Here is a 19,471-nt window from a genome sequence, read left to right as displayed (position 1 = left end):
AATAAACTTGTGCTAGTTTGGGTTTTTCAAGAAGCAGATGCCAAGAAGGGATTAGACACATAAGAAGATATTTTTTAGGGGAAGTGACTGTAAGAGCTAAGTGGGAGGGAACAGTACGCAGGGAGGCCAGGATGCGGGTTTGACAGCCGTGAAAGGAGAAGGCAAATGAAGGAGGACTGGGCAGGAAGGGGCTCAGAACACAGAAGGATTTTGGTCAGGCCACTCGGGAGACTTTGTGCGCAGTCACCTGTTAGAAGTCTTCTGAGCCTGGTATCCTTGCCTTATTGGTCACTGGCTGAGGGCACACTGGGGGAGCATGACTTCATCGAGAACACAGTGGTGGATCCAGGGGAGTGTAAGCTGGGGGTGTTGGTCAATTCTCTCCCCACAGCAGGAGATCTGAGGGGTTCCCGCTTGCCCCAATTGCAATTGTGAGCAGACATGTGCAGTAACACCAAATTGAGAAAAGTATAACTATCAAGTATTCAGAACCTTCATGTATGTAGGTCTGAATCATACCACTAGGTCAGCCACCAAGACTTGCGGAGATAACAGCTAAGGGTGAGGGAAATTTAGAATGAATAGTGGAGGAGGGAGAGTGAGCACCAGAGCAGCCCCACGGACTAACTGCAGCAAGGGAACATCTCACCATCTCCCTTCTGTAAGTTCCTTTCACAAGCTCATGGAGCAGCTGCTCCCCAAACCTGTGTGAAGAAGCAGATCTGTGTGATGCAAGGGGCGGACTGTGGGGGCCGTTAGAATGCACCATTCTTCCCTCATACCTTTCACACATGTAAATGCACTAGAAGAGAATATGGGAGGATTAAAAATAAAGAAACCCAGAGTAGGGAGGGTCTACATATGACATGTAACCTAGAAGCTGTAAACAAAAGATTGATGAATTGAACTATATAAAACAAATGCTGCATGAAAAAAAGTTTCAAACCAAGTCAAGTGTCAAAAGGCAAAGAGAAAAAAACTGGAACTGATATCACAAAGACCAAAATTCTTTAATATACATAAAGAACTCCTAAATCAATAAGAAAACATCAGTAGTATCAGTCTTGATAGACAGTGACAAAAAGCTCCCAAATCTCAACGGCTTAAGCCACAGAAGTCTGTTTCTCATGGTCTTTATGTCCACTGTGAGTCATGGGGCTCTTTTCCGTGTTATCCTCACTGCAGGACTTATGATGGGCAGCTACCCCCCGATGTGGTCTTGGTAACGGTGGCAGAGGGAGAGACTCTGCGGGGTCCTGCACTGGCAATTAAATATGGGCCTGAAAGTGGTTCTCAATTCCTCTCCCAAGCCACTGGCCAGAACCAGCCCCATGGCCCTGCCTAAGCCCAAAGGGACCAGGTGACACGATCTGTGTGTCTGGAAGGTGAGGAGAACCCGGCATCGGTGAGCAGCACCGAGGCTGTCGCTTTACCACCCTAGAAGGTCTGTGACTTATTTGGTTTCTCAATTGAAGGTCTTGTCAAAGAAAGACGATGGCATATTTCATTACATTCCACATGCTGGTTGTTAAAGAAGTAAAAAATTCCTCTCTTTCCAAAATTAGTAGTGACATCTTGCTGACCAACAGAGTGAATCTGGGGATCTGTGAGGTAGATGAGCCCTTTTCCATTACCAGTCACCCAACCTAAAAGAGAAATAAATGTCTGAGAATTAAATCCTCTATAAACGTCAGTAAAATGTTTCAGAAAAACAAAACAAGAAAAAACCAAAACAAAAAAAATATATATACTTAAAGAGACACTTTAAAAACTTGGTCATCCTGTGGTTTATATTTAATGAATTTCTGTTAGGGGATTTGGTCTTGCATATTCCAATTATTGGTTTAAGAATGAGAATTGAATATTGGGTAATTAAATTTGTCAAATATGACATACCCAGACCACCAATTTTCAAGGAATTAGAGAGCAATAAAATGCACTTAGTATAATTACTAAAATCGCAATAGTGAATATTTCTTGCATGATTCAGAAGTTTCTTTAGTGCCTTATTCATTAAATTCTACATTCATCTGTTCATTTAACAAATATTGGGCCGGCCCCGTGGCGTAGCGGTTAAACGTGCGCACTCCACTGCTGGCGGCCCGGGTTCGGATCCCGGGTGCGCACCGATGCACCGCTTCTCCGGCCATGCTGAGGCCGCGTCCCACATACAGCAACTAGAAGGATGTGCAGCTATGATATACAACTATCTACTGGGGCTTTGGGGAAAAAAAAAATAAATAAATAAAATTAAAAAAAATTAAACAAATATTTATTGAGCGCACACACTGTACAAAACACTGTTTTGGGTGCTGGGGATACAGCAGTGAACGAGTGAGTAAAAAATCTCTGTACTCACTGAGCCAACGTTCTTGTGCAGGGGACAGATACATAACCAATATGGGTAAGTGACATACATACTGTGACAGAGAGTGATGATAAATGCTACGGAAGGGGAATGGAAAGGGCTGGGAGGATGGTCATAGAATCATTACTAGAAATAATTATGACAAACCTCATTTATCATTTAAATTAAGTCTAGATTATTGGCTAGCTCTGAAAAATAAAATACTAGACGAACTGAAATAAAATAAAAATATTAATGCAGATTTTAAAAGAAGTCACATTCAAGTACACACAGCTTTCTGTTCCATAGTGATCCCAATTATGAAACCCAATGTCATACTCGTAATGAGGGTAAAAGGCTGGAGAAAAGGACGTGTGGAACGATTCTGACACACTGAAACATACCGTCATAAGCAACCTACATCACTCAAATTCATGTGAATGAAATAAAAAAGCTGTTATGGATTCACTCTAGAATTAAGCCCAACAGAATATGAGCCCGATCTTCTCACTGATTATTTGACACCTTAGATGCTTGTAGAAGCTTTAGATATTTTTTCGGGCATCATTTGCTACATACAGTAAAATTGACTAATTTAATTCCAAATAGTCGCCTATGCACTGAACATTAAGGAATGATTGGCAGAGCTAGTTTCAAGACCTCACATTTACATATAAATAATACTAAAAATAAAAAATAATTCCCAGTTTCACATACCTTGTAAATCGACCACAACATCTCTATGGTTGGAAAACTCATAAGAAAAATGGCCGTAAGCCAAGCCATATTCTGTGGCTTTGTATTCTGTTTTCACCACTTTCGTATTATTTGATAATTTTACGAATTCTCCCAGTATGTAAGGTTCCACACTGACACACCCCTTTATTGTCTTGCCCTCTAAAATCTGAAAAACAGAAACGGGAGGCAGTATACCATAAGGGTGAAGGCTATGGGCTTTGGGGTCAAGCAGATCTCACTCTGAACTTAGGCTTTGCTACGTAGGAGCTTTGTTACTTCTCTAGATTTTGGTTTCCTTATTTGTAAAGTGAGTATAATAATAGCTATCTTTTAAAATTGTTAAAAGGATCACATGACAAAATGCATGTAGACTGCTTAACATGGTATGTGGCATATAACAGAATCTAAAATTATTATTCTTTTATTAAAACGCACACATAAAAATGAGGCCATGAAGTGACCTATCCTAGGGGCTGGCTTGCCAGGGCGGGTAGCTAGACCATGCACGGGACTCGAGGTTGGGAGATCAGCTCAAGTATTTCTGTGCTCCGTGCTCTGCCTGCACAGTTGTTTCAAAAGTTAGAGTTAATGTTTGTTAAATGCTCAGCATAGTGCTTGACATAAGAAAGTACAAAATGGATGCTAGCGATTATCATTCTAAGTAATAAAATATAGGTCTAAAAATGTCTCTGGCCAAAGTAAAAAAATTCTTTAGGTGTGAATGAGCTAAGGATCAAACATCTTTGGGGAAGCAGCGTAGTCTTAATCCAAAGAAGAGAAGAGTCAGTGGGGATGGCTGCCTTTTCATATTTAAGGGGATATCTTAGTGAAGAGAGACCGGTCTTAGCGGTCCCAGAAGCAGAGCTGTAATCCACAGGTAGAAATTAGAGGAAGACAGATTGGGATCAAATTTAAGAACTTCCTAACAATTAGAATTATTTGAAAGTAAAAAGGTAATAATAATTTTTTCTTACTGAAGGTGTTTAAGCTATGGCTTAGTAATCCCTTGGTTGTGAGGAGTAGGGGTCAGCAGATATAAAATAGGGGATTTATGCATCATATTGAGGGGATAATTCGCATTAGATATGATCTTAGGGGCCTTTCTGAAAGTACAGAGACAATACAAAGGAAAAGTATACTAAAAATGCTAACTTGACCATGTGAGACCAGACACCAGGATCGACAGATATTCAAGTGTGACTTGGAAGATCCAAATGACTCGTTCAGGGTACAGAGGTCATATTTCTTACCTATCTGTCTAAGTAGATGGAGCAGATGAAGTAGATGAGGGAGGCTGGTAACTGAGTTTATTGGATTTTACCAGAATGACGGTGGAGGTGGATGGATGGTAGGTTGGCAATAGAAATCTAACCTAATATATATTTATAGTCCTGTTTAACCAAACTGTTGCTTTCTTTAATCTCACCAGTAATAATGTGGATGGGATGTAGAATATCTGTGTCGGAATCTTTTGTTCATAGAGCCTTTTGTTAAATGCTGTCACGTAGTGCTGGGCAGTCATCTGCCTCTCCACATCGATGAAGTGGTGCCAGAGTTCCTTCGGCTCCTTATATTCTTTCCCAACATATCTGTGAATGGAGAAAACCACACAGAGAAATGCAAAAGTGACCTTGCTATAGAGCAAGAGAGAGGAGATCAAAAGAGATATGCAAAAATGCTTGAAAGATGTTACTCTTTTTCTGCCTTACCCAGTCAATATCAATTATCTTGACTTATCTCATGACTCAAATAATTTTGTAAGAGCCCCCTGAACAGTGGAACGCAATGCATCTAGCTGACTGTTGGTTAATTTAATGTGTCCTCTTGATTTGGCCACAGGGTGCCCAGATATCTGGTCAAATATTATTCTGGGTGTTTCTGTGAGGTGTTTTTGGATGAATTTAACATTTAAATTAATAAACTGAGTAAAGCACGTTGCCCTCCCTAATGTGAATGGGCCTCATCCAATCAGGTGAAGGACCAAATATAACAAAAAGGCTGACCTTCTTCCAAGTAAGACTTACCTCACTGCGTTTGAGCTAGGACATTGGTCTTCTCCTGCCTTTGGACTTGAACTAAAATATCGGATCTTCCTGAGTCTTGAAGCTGCTGACCTTGGGACTAGAGCTACCTCATCAGCTCTCTTGGATCTCCAGCTTGCCAACTGCAGATCTTGAGACCTGTCAGCCTCCATAATCGTGTGAGTCAATTCCTTATAATAAATCTCTGTCTATATGTATATACATGCTATTGGTTCTGTTTTTCTGGAGAACTCTAACTAATACACTGACCTGGGATGATATCGATTATAAAGAGAAAGTGTCCACTTAATGTAGCAGTTCGCCAGACGTCTTTGGTAAGCCAAGGCAGCCAGCGTGGGTACTGGAAAGTGCAGGGTCTCTGGCGCGGTATCTTTCACTACCTGCAGTGTGGCCTTCTACAGGTCAGTTAACCAATCAGAAGCCTGCCTCTTTCCCTTCCTTTCATGATTACTTCGTCTCTCCATATACTTGTTTTCCGTCATCACCTATTACGTGCACAACACTGTGCTAGTCCTGAGTGTTTGGAAGAAAGTATGAGACGTGATTTGTATATTTCAAGGGCTGAGGCGTAGTTGGGGACAGAAGATACGAGGCACTAAACGATTAAGTGTTGAAATGAGCAAAACAGTAAGTACTACACTTTACTGTAGTTTATATTTGCTATAAGCTGGTGTGACTCTGTGAGTAATTCACGTGTCCAGAGTGATCTTCAAAAATCAAAGGGAATTGTCAGAATCATAGACCTCAACAGAGAAAACTGTCTCCCGAAATTTCTGAGTCCAATATGATAAAGGAATCCAAGTTCGCTGCACTTTTGGCCATTCACACTCCCGGGGTCAGAAAGGGAACCTGAGGCTGCAGAGGAGGAGCCCGCAGGCCTCAACGCTCCTGCAGAGGAGCTTTGTCATAATAGTGGTATTCTGCCAGGGCTTCAAGCTTTTCTGCTGTGGAGACATCCCGGGGCCCGCAGAGGCTTTGAACCAGCTCAGAACTTGGAGCAAACCCTGTGGGTGCTGCTCCTGGAGCATTTCCTGAATATTCTGCTGGAGGGTCATCAGTCTGCAAACAGAGGCCCATTCCTTCTGGCATCTTATACCATTTTGCTGAGATCATTCTTCTTCAGTAAACATTTGTTAGCAGTAAACTCTTTTTACTTTGACTGCTTTTAAGATTGTTTCTTTGTCCTTGGTGTTCTGAAGTTTGACTACCATGTACCTGGAAGTGAATTTCTGATGGCTTGCCTTCCTTCCTTCCTCCCTTCTGGTTTCTTCCCTCCTTCCCTTTCTATCCTACTTGGGATTTATTGTGATTCCTGTGTTTGAAGATTAATGTATATTGGCAATTCTGGAAAATTATCAGAAATTATCTATTCAAATAGGAATTCTTTTCTCTTTTCTCTGCCACCTTTCCTGATCAGATGTGTATTGGACCCTCTCATTCCATCTTCCACGTCTCTCGTTCTCTCTTTTATTTCCCATCTCAGACCCTCCCGTGACGTATCCTGGTGTATTAGTTTCTTAGGGCTGCTGTGACAAAGTGCCACAACTTGGGGGGCTTAAACAACAGAAATTGATCCTCTCACAGTGCTGGAGCTTGGAAGTCCCAGATCCAGCTGTCAGCAGGGCCACGCTCCCTCTGCAGGTGCCAGGGAAGGTGTTCTGGCCCCTCTCCTAGCTTCTTGTAGTTCCTGCCTGTGGCAGCATAACTACAGTTTTCACGTGCATTCTCCCCGTGTATGTGTCTATCTCCAAATTTCTCCTTTTTATGAGGACACCACTCACAGTGGATTAGGGGCCCACCCTACTCTAATATGACCTCATCTCAACTTAACTAATTATATCTGCAATGACTCTATTTCCAAATAAGATCACAGTCTGAGGTACTGGGGTTAGGACTTCAACATATGAATTTTGGGGGGGCACAGAGATGTTAAGAAATTCATTCCACCCATAACACCTGGCTCCACCACTTTGATGTGTGAGTTGGGGCAAGTTTCTTCACATTTCTGTGCCTCAGTTCCCTCATCCATAAAATGGGGATAGTAATAATATCTACCTCATGGTCTTTTGTGAGGATTAATTAAATTAGTATATGAATCACTTAAAACAGGGCTTGGCACATAGTAAGTTCATTTACATGTTTACTACTATTATCATTATCAACAACCTTTTCAAAAAATGCAGTTCTGCTGCTTAAGATTCACCCAATTTCTCTCTCTCTCTCTTTTTTTCCCTCTCTTCCTATTTATTTCTTACATTATTTGGATTTGGGTAAAGAACAGAGTTTACTTAAAGTTCTTGGCTTATAGGTCTTCTTAAATGCACAAATAGTATAAAATTAGGCCTCAAACCCAATGAGGACCACCTGTGGCCACTAATTTTTCAGGTGAGTTTTTGCTTTAAGCTGTCATTGAGAACTAAGGCCAAACAAAAAACTTTCCAGGCCTTTGCTTCAGGGGAGTGGGACCTTTTAAGATAAGCTTTTCCATGAGGATGTAGCCATTCCTGAATCCCTGCTTTATATGGGTCATTTCTGAACTCATCTCTTCCCTGTGTGACTTTTGTCCCTAGCTGCTCCTCATCTACCCCTGCCCAAGACTCCCAAGGAGGATGTCTCAGGGGCTCGGTATTCACTGATATCCCTGGATAAGCTTCGTCCCTGGCCGCAGAGGATTTTCCGCCTTTTTTGCAGGCTCATTCATTTACCTAAAAGAGTGGCTTTCAGAGTTTAACTAGACTTTTTGCCAGCGTTTTTAGTGAGAGTGTTTAAGGCTCTTTCCTGCCATATTGCCAGAAACACCATTTTTCTCATCTTCAGAATGGGGATAAGAATGTTTCCCTAATGGGTTTGAGATCATGTGTATCTATGCAAAATGCCTGACACAATGTTGGTCAATATGTGTAACTTGTTATTAATTAATTAACGAGAAGGAAGGAGTAGAAATCGGAAAACATACATTTTGGCCAACTTTTTCTGCCCTTTCAAAATCTCACAAACGATTAATCATAGAACGGCAAAATCAGCCCATTTGATGTTAATGTTATCAGTGTTTTTAAAACAATACCTCCCCAGTGTTTCTTCTTGATGAAGATACTGAACCCAGAAAGCATTTCTCTGTCTGCCTTTCTTCTTCACATTTAGGTAGTCTCCCAAATACACAGCAGTTTCCTGGGCTGTCCACAATTCAGATTTCTTAGAATATTTTAACAAAAGAGCATCTGGAAAAAAAGATAAGATGAAAATGCATCTTATTTTCAAAAGGATGTTACAATTCATGAACAAATCTTTGCAAACATAATGAAGATTCACAAAATCTCTTGTTGTGATGGCAAGGGATTAAGGTAAGGCCAGAGTTTCTGTATGAAAGTAGTGGAAAATGAAGAGTTTTTAAAACAGCAAAACCCAGAGTCCATCTTGGAACAGTGATATATGTTTGCATCTCTTCTAATTGTCTGCGGGCCCCAGAGGATAGAGGCCCCTGCCTGTGCCAGGTCACACAGATAGAAATCAATTACACAATTTGACGTCAGAGCTTCCTGACGACTCCAGGGACCCTGATTACATATTGAAGTGCACTCTAATTTTCTCTCACTTGTTTTGTTTAAGTTGGGAAAGTTCAGGAATTACTTGAGAAACTATAGCTACTGTACAAACATTCAAACTCAACTGATAAAGGAAAAGATCAGAGGGAAAAGTAAAGCCTGTCTCCACCTCAGAGAAAGGAAGACAGTGCCAGCAGGAAGGCATCTCTTTGAGGGGAAAGACCAAGATGAACCCTGAGGAGGAAATGCAACAGTTTGGGATCCAAGTGAAAATGAAGTGAACAAAGACCTTCTGTGTCTGGGATGTGATAACAGATGAATGAAGGGGAGACTCAGGAGAGAAAATACTTAGAGTAAGATAAGGGGGGGATGGGCTGAAGGAGGGAGGTGACTGGGGCTGGGGGAGATGTGACCAGGGCTGGGCGACCCAATCAGAGAAGCTGGAGATGGAAATGGAAGGTGAGCTGCTTGCGCACACACAGGAAGGGGAGTGAGTTGAGGGAAGAAGATGGGGGGAAACGTATAGCTCATTCTGTTTCTTAAACTGCAGGCCTTGCTTCCTCCAACATGGTTTTTCACCCATAAATTGGCACACAGACATAGCAATAAAGCAGTTGCCTAATGCTAAGAACTGTGATTCTGAGCTTGAAGAATCTCACAGTAAATAGGGAAACCCTACTGGTAGAAAATTTGGCTTCTTTTGGTAACAAGCTGATCTGTATTTCAGTCTGACTTCAAGGTGGCAGGCAAAACGTTGGAATACTTTGAAGCAGAAGTTCTCAGCATTGGCTTTATACAAACTCACTGAGTTCTCTTAAGAAACACTGATGCCTGGATCCATTCCCCAGACCCACCAGTTTAGAATCTCTGGAGTGAGGCTTTGGCAGTTTAAAAAGGGGATTCCCATGTGGAGCCAAGGTTGAGAACTACTACTTGAGTATCCAGTGCTCAGCAATCCACATAGTTTGTTTCTTCTGAAATGCACTTTGCTATAGTTGTTTCTCATTCAAATAATTTTTCAATATCTCAGAGGGCATTACAATGTGATCCTCTGAGATAGGAGAAGAGCCTTGTCTTCTTTTTCCCAGCTTCTCCACTGCTTCTAAGCTGTATTAGACACAGTGACTGCTGGGCAGCCCCAACCCAGGCTCCCTGCTGTGGGACGTGACCTTGGGGTGTTCCTTAAGCAAGAAGTCGTTGCTGATTGCAACAGGAGGGGACACCTGATCAATCCATTAGCCGGCAAGAAACCTCTTAGGTGGACAGGTGTGAAAAATCTCTGCACACTAGAAGGATGATGTTTAACTAGGTCAAACTCTGTGCCCCTAGAATTTGAATGGGGAAAAATATAGAGAAATCAGCTGGTTGGTAATGAGAATCAATGGAGAAGATGGACGCTGAGTGGATATCTCATCCAGAGCTGCTTTAAACCCTGATTGATGACTATTCCTGAGTCCTCCAAGATTCTTTCTCTCTTACTGCCTTGTGTGTCTTTATAGCGAACCCCGAATATATGAGGTGGCCTCTGTGAGCCTCTACTCTTTGCAACCATTAGAGTTCATCTCACAGAGAGCGGGGGGGCCCTCCACATTTCTCTGTATACTCCTGTGGGGGATCAGAATTGGCCACCCCAAAATGTGTCTCTTTGGCTTGATTATTTTTAAGAACAAAAGACTCTGAAAGAACTTTGACCTTCCTCCTAACTGCCTAAAAGAATTTAAGATAGAAGATCTGTCCCAGGAAGAAGCTAATACTATAAGATAACTAAAGTATAATATAAACTAGGTGTGGTAGACAGGAGGGCACTAGCAAGCCCGTTTTTATCAAAGTTCTCTCTTGAGTCTCATTGTCTATAGATGGTCCAGCAAACACCTGCTTTTCCCTCTCCATGTGAATTGCCTTCCTCCCCTTTGAAGTCCCAAGCCACTACCCCCAACATCCTCCTTTGTCTTTAGCTGAAGATGGTATTTGAGCTAGTGGTTTCCACCATTTTGGTGAGTTACTCAGATTTCCTGGGTTTCTCCCATGTATATATGTCATTAAACTTTATTTGATTTTCTCCTGTTACTCTGTCTCATGTCAATTTAACTCTTAGACCAGCCAGAAGGACCTAGAGGGTAGAGGAATTGTCTTCCTCCCTTGCACTCACAAAGCATAACAGGGGCCTACGTCTCTCATGAGCTTTAAGCGATCTACATTACAGGCTCTTCAAAGGGCCCCAAACATACATAGATGCTTCCCGAGCTGTACCTACTAAAAACATTGCACTTACTGTGTGCTCGGTGGAGTTGACTGGGCTTAAAAACTCCTGTATTCTCCAGTCTCTGCAACAGCCAGTCATGCCTCACCCCTGCCAAGAGTTTTTCAAAGTCTTCAGGCTGCAGGGTACGAGCCTCAAGAATCTCTTGCCTTGTCATTCCTGGCAATGAAACAAAAGAGCTTCCACTGGAATTCAGAAAGGACCATGGGCTTTCGCCCTCAGAAGAACCACTGGAAAATACAGGTGATTTCAACCACCACACCGAGGACGAGCTGGAGTTCTGGCTGCAGTTGAGCATGTTTCCAGGTTCCTTTCCTTCCTCTGTGGTAGCGCAGTCCTCGCTGAACACAGGGAAGGGAATGTTGCTGCTTACGGAGGGATTGGGGGTCTCAGCCCCCTGACTATGCTGCTGCCTCAGAGCACCTAGTCTGTGAGAGCCATGTCTACTTGTGGGGTGGACATCTGTGCTGTCGAGCAGTTGACCCTCCTCATCCACCGTGGAGGCATCAGGGTCGATGCCCTGCTCTCTGACTGAGCCACCGCTTTTTCCTGAGTCAGGATGTTGAATAGGCCAGTGAGGAGTGAAAGAGCTGCACGCCATCAGGGAACTTTTGCCCAGAGAATCATCCATGACCATGTGAGAGTCTAAGGGTACAACCTCTGCTGTCTCTGCTGTTTCTCCTTCTGGGTCAACCCAGGAGGGGCTATCTTTAAATGTAGGGCCTGTGCCTCTTTTGATTTTTTCTCCTTTCTCTTCTCCATGCCTGTGTTTGGCATCACAGTTAATTTCTGGAAACTCGTCAATTATTTCAAAGGTTTCTTCTTCTTGGATCGAAGGATATGTGGCCATACTCTTGGGCCAACCAGAATCAGAAGAAGACCAAGAAGCAGAACCAGATGAGGGTCTGGAATGAGCAGAAGTATTTCTGGATCCCATATTTCTGACTTCCTGCATACCTTCTGGAGCTCCTTCTAACAGCCCTGCACCAGAGGCCAAGAAAGTGCCTGTTGTGCTATGAGGAGGGAAGGATGTCAAGGGCACGTGTTTGTGGAGTTGACTTTGAGAAGACTCTAAATTGTCATCCTTGGACACCTGGAGAGAGAGACCATGCATCTCTGAAGACAAGGAGTGCACATCTCTGCTTTCCCCAATGATCTCCAGCTGTTCAGACAGGGCAGTGGAACACTGAGTGTCCACAAGATGTTCTTCTTTGCTAGGTTCTTTTCTGGCTGACCTATCATCAGCATGATAATTCACTTCCACCCAGCTTGCAGAAGAACTAAACCCTGATAACTTGCTCCAAGAACTGGAACTCTGGCTGTCACTCAGAGACTTGTTCAAAACAGCTCCCCCACCATCGCTGTGCTCTAGTGACTCAGCCTCAGTCTCAGCATCTTGGTCCAAGGAGACTCGAAAAGCAGCAGAATGTGTCCAGTTTCTCCTTCCTACCCTCCTGATTTTCTCCTGACCATTCTTAGCCATTTGGGAGGAAGATGTTCCAATGCCTTTTTGAAAACGTGGTTTGTCTTCAGTAGTACTCACAGTATCTATGTTTTTTGTTTCTGTTTTTAGAGCAGTGATACAGATGCCTACTTTTGTATCTTCCTGTTTATTTTTGTTGTTTCCACAAGTGCTTTCGTATACTTCACACACTGAAGTATGATGCTGTGTATAGGTTTCAAGGATTTTTTGGAAATCCACTTGCCCATGCAAGAGGGGTTTATCCAGGCCACACTTGAAACCCTCTGGAACATAAGACCTGTCATCTAAATTTGAGAAGCTTTGAACTTGTAAATGATCCTTCACCTGGGTGATAACAGACATGATTTCCTGAGAGAGAGCTTCTCTCTCCTGACTTCCAGAGGAAGTACTGAAAGTGTAGAGCTTGCCCATAGCTTCACTACAGAGCTGACGAGCTGCATGGACCGTCTCTGTCTCCCCGTAGAGTCTTCGGTGCACTGTGGTGAGACCGAAAGCAGCTTTGAGAAAACTATGAAGCTCCTGTTTTCCAGTAACTGGCTCACCATATCTCTTGGTGAGGAGGCCAATTTCAAAGGCCTCTTTGGCTTCATACAGATAAAAATTTTTCATTCCTGGAGGACAGTCATTAGAACTAGTGTATGACAACAAGCACGAGCCACGGATATTCTGAGGAAAATACCAAATACAAAATCAGACACTGAATTGGAAATCGGAGGTGAATCGGGAAAAACTTTTCATTCCTGAAGGATAGTCATTAGAAATATTATCGGAAAATAAACACATACCACAGATATTCCAAGAAAAAGACACAGCTGAAAACTGAGTTAAGAATGTGAGGTCTGTTTGGTGAAGGGACTGGGATGTATGTGACTGGCTGGCATGAAGGGGTAAGAAATTAACTTTAACTACCAGCCTACTGTAGCCCTGATACTTTTTGATCAAAGATGATAGATTTGTTGTCGTTGTTAGTTTTAGCAAACAGAGTCTACACATGGGATGTAGACGTAATAAGTTTCTCTATGCAGATAAGGTTGCTACATCAAACACATCATTCATTTAATAATAGTCAGAATAGAGTAGTGGCTTCGAAACCCCTCTGTGCATTTGAATCACCTGGGCAGTATTTTAACATGAAAGACTTCTGGGCACGAATCCCAGAGATTTAAATGTAGTGGATGTAGGGTAGATCCCATGTTTACGTATTTTGAAAAAGCTCCTTGGGTGATTCTAATGTGCTTGGGAACCATCGTTCTAGAGCCGACAACATCAGGCTGAGTTGACTTAGCTCCCACCAGGACGTCGCCCCCCCTGACTGATAAAACCTTCTCATACATGCAGTCTGTTTGCAATTATGCAATGATGTGCACAGAGCCTGCTCTAGGTTAGAACTTCCCCTCCCACTGTGGCGTCGCTGGGGAGAAGTCTGTTTACCACAGCAGTGAGCACGAAGAGGGGTGTGTAGAGACTGAAGGCGGCTGCCAGCTTGCAGGCTTCTGCGGCTGACAGCAAGTGGTGGTCAAACTCCTTCAGCAGGCCCTGCGAGAAAACAGGAGGCCAAGTGTAGTGTCAACAATCATTTCTCCATTAGCAAAAGACAGGCTAGGAAATTCCTTTGCTTTTCTGTCAAGACTCTGAGGGATGCCCTGCCCCTCATTACAACTACTTCAGAACAGTGCCAAAGAAGAGTAAGTGGGTCAAAAGACCCCAGGGCACTGGCTGTTCTCTCCCCCAGCACCCATACACCAACCACCCCCACCCCACAAGGGTCTAATATGTGCACAAGGTCACAACGCCCCCTGGTGCAAAAGAACTCAGACACGTTTCCTCGGAGGATGGTGGCAGCTCTTTGTTCACAGGAACTCTGCAGCCAGATTAACTGATGATTTCTGCATTGTTCTTGGCAAAGAGCTCTTTAATTTATGATTTCACAGCAATTAAGATTCATTCGAGAAATATGTATTGAGTACCGCCATGTGCCAGGCACCATTCTAGACCCAAAGGAGACAGCAGACAGTGAACCTGCAACGAGCTTACCGTCTGCTGAGGGCAAGGGATGGGTCGATACAGAAAATATGTAAAATGCACAGTATTTGAGATGGCCATAAGTGTTCCAGAGAAAAATAAAGTGAGGAAGAGGTCAGGGTGGGAAGGCAGTTTGCAATTTTAAACAGTCAGTAGAAACAACGTCTCTGAACTAAGGACAGGATCCTTTTCCCGTGTTTTGGTCTGACAGCAAAAGCAACATCTTGTGAAAATTCAGATTACTAGCAGCAAGTTGTATGTGTTCTTATGCTACACTAATTAGTATTGAGTATGGTTACAGCTGTCACTTTGGTATTTAATAAAAAAGGCAATATTGATGATAACGTTAAAATCTCAATTTCAGGGCAGTGCAGAGAGCAGTTCAATGTCTGTGCCAATGCTCTGGGCAGGTCAGAGACCTGGGTTCTGCTCCCAGTTCTCTTTCTTACTGGTTGTGCAAATTGTAGAGGTCACTTAATTTCTCTGGACCTTAGTTTATTTTTTTTTTAAAATGGGAATGATAAATTTTGCTCTACTTACCTCATAGGATTTTATGTGAACCCTATACAGATATACACATACGTTTTGAATTGTAAAGCCATATACAAATGTTAGTAATCATTACTATTAAGGATAAGAGCCTGGACAAGTGACGGATGCAATGACCTGAACAGATGGTAATTAAAGTTTTAAAATTATTACCCTTTACTTTATCATTGAGATGGCCCAAGTGTGGAAACTGAATTTCGTGATAATTTGAAATGACGTAAATAGGGTTCAAAGCATTTATCACTTTGGTGATATTTATTCATTCATTCCCCAGTCACTTTTTGAGTACCCTCTGTATGTCTGGGGCTGTACCAGGCACTGGGGTAACAAAGCCAAACAGGACAGTGTAGGAACCATCTACAGATTGCTCCAGCTGCTCGAAGAGGGGAGACACCGCTCCCTGACCCTGGAAAGAGAATGGGATCGGCCACCCAACCTCCAAGAGAATGGTGGCAGTTTTATAGGTGATGCCCCTCAGCCCCCTGGTTTTGACAAGTGATAATCACCAAGTTAATTTGTGGATTGCTTTTAAACTTTTCATAATCTTTCTTGCTCATGGAAACAAAGATGTCTGCCAGGATCCCTAGTGACGTGGAGATACCCTGTAAGGAAAAGACAGATGAAACAAATCAGGAATTCACGGTCAGTTATTGCTCTCATCTCATGGCCTAAAGGCAATAATTAGCTCTCCATATGAACCACTGCTTATTATTATTACTATTATTGTTATTATTATGACACTAGAAATACCTTTAAACTGGATACCACAGGGCTCGAAAGAGCATCACGTCCTGAGGACATGATCTCATGTAAACACAGCTATTTCTTAGTTGGGCCTCTCTGGATCACCAGCACTAACCAGGCATACTGCTAGGCCTGAAGAACTGGCCCAAGCAAGAGTCCTCATATCCCATTCTGTCCGAGTAGTAACAGGATTGTAAGCAGCAGCGCTGCGGACACAGCTCAGGGAAATGTGATAACTTGATGCTTCAGTTCATAAGGAGAAGATTCCCACAGAGTTACAGAGAAAGAAAACACCAGGTAGCAAAGCAAATGTTGCCTCTCAATTTCTTGCATAAAGATGCTATGTAAACAATTAATAGACATCTTTGCCCACTCAACTCAAGGAAAATGATTTTACATACAAGCAACTTTGGCCATGTCAACTTTGCTATGGAATCAGATAAAGGCTAAATATACAATGGAATAGATAGATGAATGGATCCGTAGAAATAAATATATAAATAGATAGTTACAAATGGATTTAGAGACACTAAAATATGCCAGGAGTCTAGCAGTGAGTGAGGACAGAGCAAGACACAGGAGGAAGTTACCAAATGTTCCTCATCCTACGCCCACATAGAATCAATAAACACAGGACCAATAGACTGATAAACGATAAACTGAATTGTGCCATAAGGAGATAATCATCCAAAGATAAACATGAGAAAGGATAAAAAAAGCAGTAGACAAAAAAGTCACCTTTTTATCTGGATGAGGAAGTGTCAAATATCCTATGATCGAGGCCCATGTTAGCTCTGCTGCTTCGTACCACATCCCTGAAAAAAAGGGGGAGATGGACACACCACTAGTATCTGTGCTCTTGCGTTAGAAAATACCTTTGCAAACTAATACAGAGAGAAGATTCATTTTCCTGTTAGGAAAATATAAGGCGAGATTAGATTGACAGCCATCAGCAGACAGAAATCTGCTGGAATAACACCAATCTGTTTTTCCAGTTGGTTTAATATAAACAATTTTTCCCTTTCATAGGAAAACAGTAAGAATTATTATATAGTATGTATATATTTTTTAATATATAAATAATTATCTCCATTATTTAAACGATTAATAATTACCATCCTCTGTTAAAAATTTTCAAACACTTTAGTTTGCATTTTAAAGTATAATTAGGGTTCTACAAATGTTGCTTGAAAAACTCAAGAATATCCCCTGAGGAATGAACGGGTAAGGTGTCAGGTGGGTTTAGAATAAGGTGTCACTATATCACACAGAGTCCTGCTGAACTGAGAGTCAGATGCCGGAAATAACACCGAGAATCCTATGATTAATGATCACCATATGCAACTGCAAATTTCTTTAACAAAACTCAACAGGAAAATATTTTGTTTTATTAATGTTCATAACACTCTCTTTTCGATGATGAAATTAAGGGAAGTGGGGATTAACAACTTTAACCAGAACATTCCACAGTAAAATCTCATAGCCAGACTTTGTCGACGAGCCTTGAGAGGAGCGAATGTTTGATGACCGTACCCAGCTTTTGCAGAATTTGCCCTCTGATCTGTATGCAGACTGACTGCACCAGGACCTTGTCACTTTCATTTCTGTACAGCCAGGTACCTACAATAAAAGAGGGGAAAAGGAAAAGCATTTTTGGCTTTGAATTATTTAAGAAATAGCCTGATAAGATAAAATTATTTTCATAGAAGCCTTCATGAGCACACACAATATAGATTCGAGAGACAATCTCTTCTGTACATTTAGAGTAAGGTCCTTGCTGTAACCTACAAGGCTTTACAGAGACCTGACTCCTGCCTAGTCTCCAACTCTCCGCCTTACCACCTGTGCTCTGCACGCCGGCTTCATCTGTGTTCCTTATAACAGCAGCCGCTCTTGCTTCGTGGCGTCTGTGCTTGTATTACCTCTGCCTGGGACCCACTTCCCTCTGGCTCCTGAGGAGACCTCTGCTTCTCCTACTTCAGGTCTCAGCCTCAATGCTATTGCCTCAAAGGCCTCTGCAGATTAATTTCCCTACAGTATTACCCCGCTGTCCTGGGGTCGCCTCCTGGAGGGCGGGATCCATCCCATCCACCCAAAACTGGCTTGGAGGAAACTGATGACTCCACACAGGCACCAAGAGGGTGTGAAAAGATTTACTACTCACATATGCGCCTTTCTGAGGAGAGCGGGGCAGGCCCCTGAGTTGGTCCATTTGACTTGAGTGAAGAGAGTGGTGAAGGGCTTTGGCTTTTATCATGAATAGAGTGTGGGGCCAGGATAAAGGTTCCCACAAGCTGGGCCAGAGTTTACTGATGAGCTTTCTTTAAAAAAGGAATCAGCCTATCCAGATGTGAGGCAAAAGGAGTAAGGAAGGCTGAGGCCTGAAAGCTGTCAGTGATGAAACATCAAGCGTAGAGTCAGATTTATTACTCCCCCCTCGTTATTCTCTGTCACGTCACCCTCTTTGTTTTCTCCCTAGCCTTTAGTCCTGGGGTGTGTGTGTATGTGCACGTGTGTGTAGGGTGCAGAAGATGGGAAGAGTGCATACTGTAGGTTAGTGATGGTGGCTACAAATGAGGCGTGAGTGGTCAATAGTTATGTTCCAAACTGCCTCCCCACTGGAAAGGTCTGCGAGTTTCAAGGAGCTCGGGACCTTATATCTGAATGTATTGAGCTTAAGAGTCCACTGGAAACTGTGTTCAACTGACCGGGGTAGATGTTGACTTAAATGCCCAGAAACACAGACAAGATATCTGAAGGCTGGGCCGGCCCCTGGCCCAGCGGTTAAGTGCGCGCGCTCCGCTGCTGGCGGCCCGGGTTTGGATCCCGGGTGCGCACCGACGCACCGCTTGTCAAGCCATGCTGTGGTGGCGTCCCACATAAAGTGGAGGAAGACGGGCACGGATGTTAGCCCAGGGCCAGTCTCCCTCAGCAAAAAGAGGAGGATTGGCATGGATGTTAGCTCAGGGCTGATCTTCCTCACAGAAAAAAAAAAAAAAGATATCTGAAGGCTTAGATTATTTGTTACCAAACTATTAGGACTGGATTCCTTTCATGTATAATTAAATATCAAAAGAAATCCATTTTAAAATAAGCTCTTATTAAAGTTCTTATGTAGCAAAACCACATTTATTTTCCAAATCATTTCAATACATAAAGCCGTAAGTGCACTCTTCTGAACTCAGAGGCTCCATTCCCCGCCAGCACTCTTTTCGAGGCTGCTGCGGAGCTGTTCCTGGGGCCCGCACAGCTACCTGCTTTAGCAGCTGTTGTTCATTGGACGACACACTCCACAGTGAAGCAGGGAAATGTTAGAAGCCTCGGTGTGTTTGTCTTTAATTAGAGAAAATGGAGACACCGAGAAGTAGGCTGCTTGGCCAAAGCCACTACACTTATCAGTGGCAGAGCCAGTCCCGGGTAGTTCTGGGAACATCCAGCGTACAGTAACCATCAGGTCGTAAGTTGCTCTCAGGCTAGAACTCTGGTGGGGACTGAGGGTGAAGGTCGTTGTGAAGACGTGAAAACACCTTACCTGTTGCTCCACGGTTGCTTATTAGGCTGCTCAGGATATACTCTGCTTTTAAAAGTTTCCCTGAAAAGAAGCAACCAAATGCCACTCAATTAGTTCTGACTGTGTGCTTGAAATACCACTAGTAGTTCAGGCTCTAAGATGAATACATTATAACAGGGACCATGACCGCTCTTGGAAACATGCTATTTTAAAATTTAAAATCAATAACTACA

At 42.8% G+C, this 19,471-nt stretch overlaps 1 protein-coding gene across 2 annotated transcripts in view; it reads right to left on the bottom strand.

The window, feature by feature from the left end:
• Positions 1-214: 214 nt before the first annotated feature.
• ALPK1 (alpha kinase 1) overlaps positions 215-19,471 on the bottom strand; it is a 113,495-nt gene continuing 94,238 nt past the window's right edge. For both annotated transcript variants that reach the window (XM_058549920.1, XM_058549921.1), the window contains 10 exons: positions 19,260-19,319; positions 17,261-17,347; positions 16,466-16,542; positions 15,490-15,585; positions 13,844-13,948; positions 10,942-13,078; positions 8,192-8,345; positions 4,512-4,674; positions 3,065-3,251; positions 215-1,646 (listed from right to left, as the gene is read on the bottom strand). In XM_058549920.1, coding sequence (XP_058405903.1) covers positions 1,438-1,646; positions 3,065-3,251; positions 4,512-4,674; positions 8,192-8,345; positions 10,942-13,078; positions 13,844-13,948; positions 15,490-15,585; positions 16,466-16,542; positions 17,261-17,347; positions 19,260-19,319 — 3,275 coding nt within the window. In that variant the 3' untranslated portion in view covers positions 215-1,437. The remainder of the gene's footprint in view (positions 1,647-3,064; positions 3,252-4,511; positions 4,675-8,191; positions 8,346-10,941; positions 13,079-13,843; positions 13,949-15,489; positions 15,586-16,465; positions 16,543-17,260; positions 17,348-19,259; positions 19,320-19,471) is intronic.

This window comes from Diceros bicornis, chromosome 11 (assembly GCF_020826845.1).
Source record: "Diceros bicornis minor isolate mBicDic1 chromosome 11, mDicBic1.mat.cur, whole genome shotgun sequence".
Classification (NCBI taxonomy): Eukaryota; Metazoa; Chordata; class Mammalia; order Perissodactyla; family Rhinocerotidae; genus Diceros; species Diceros bicornis.
The sequence above is the reverse complement of the archived record's forward strand: the minus strand, read 5'-3'. Positions and strand labels throughout refer to the sequence as shown.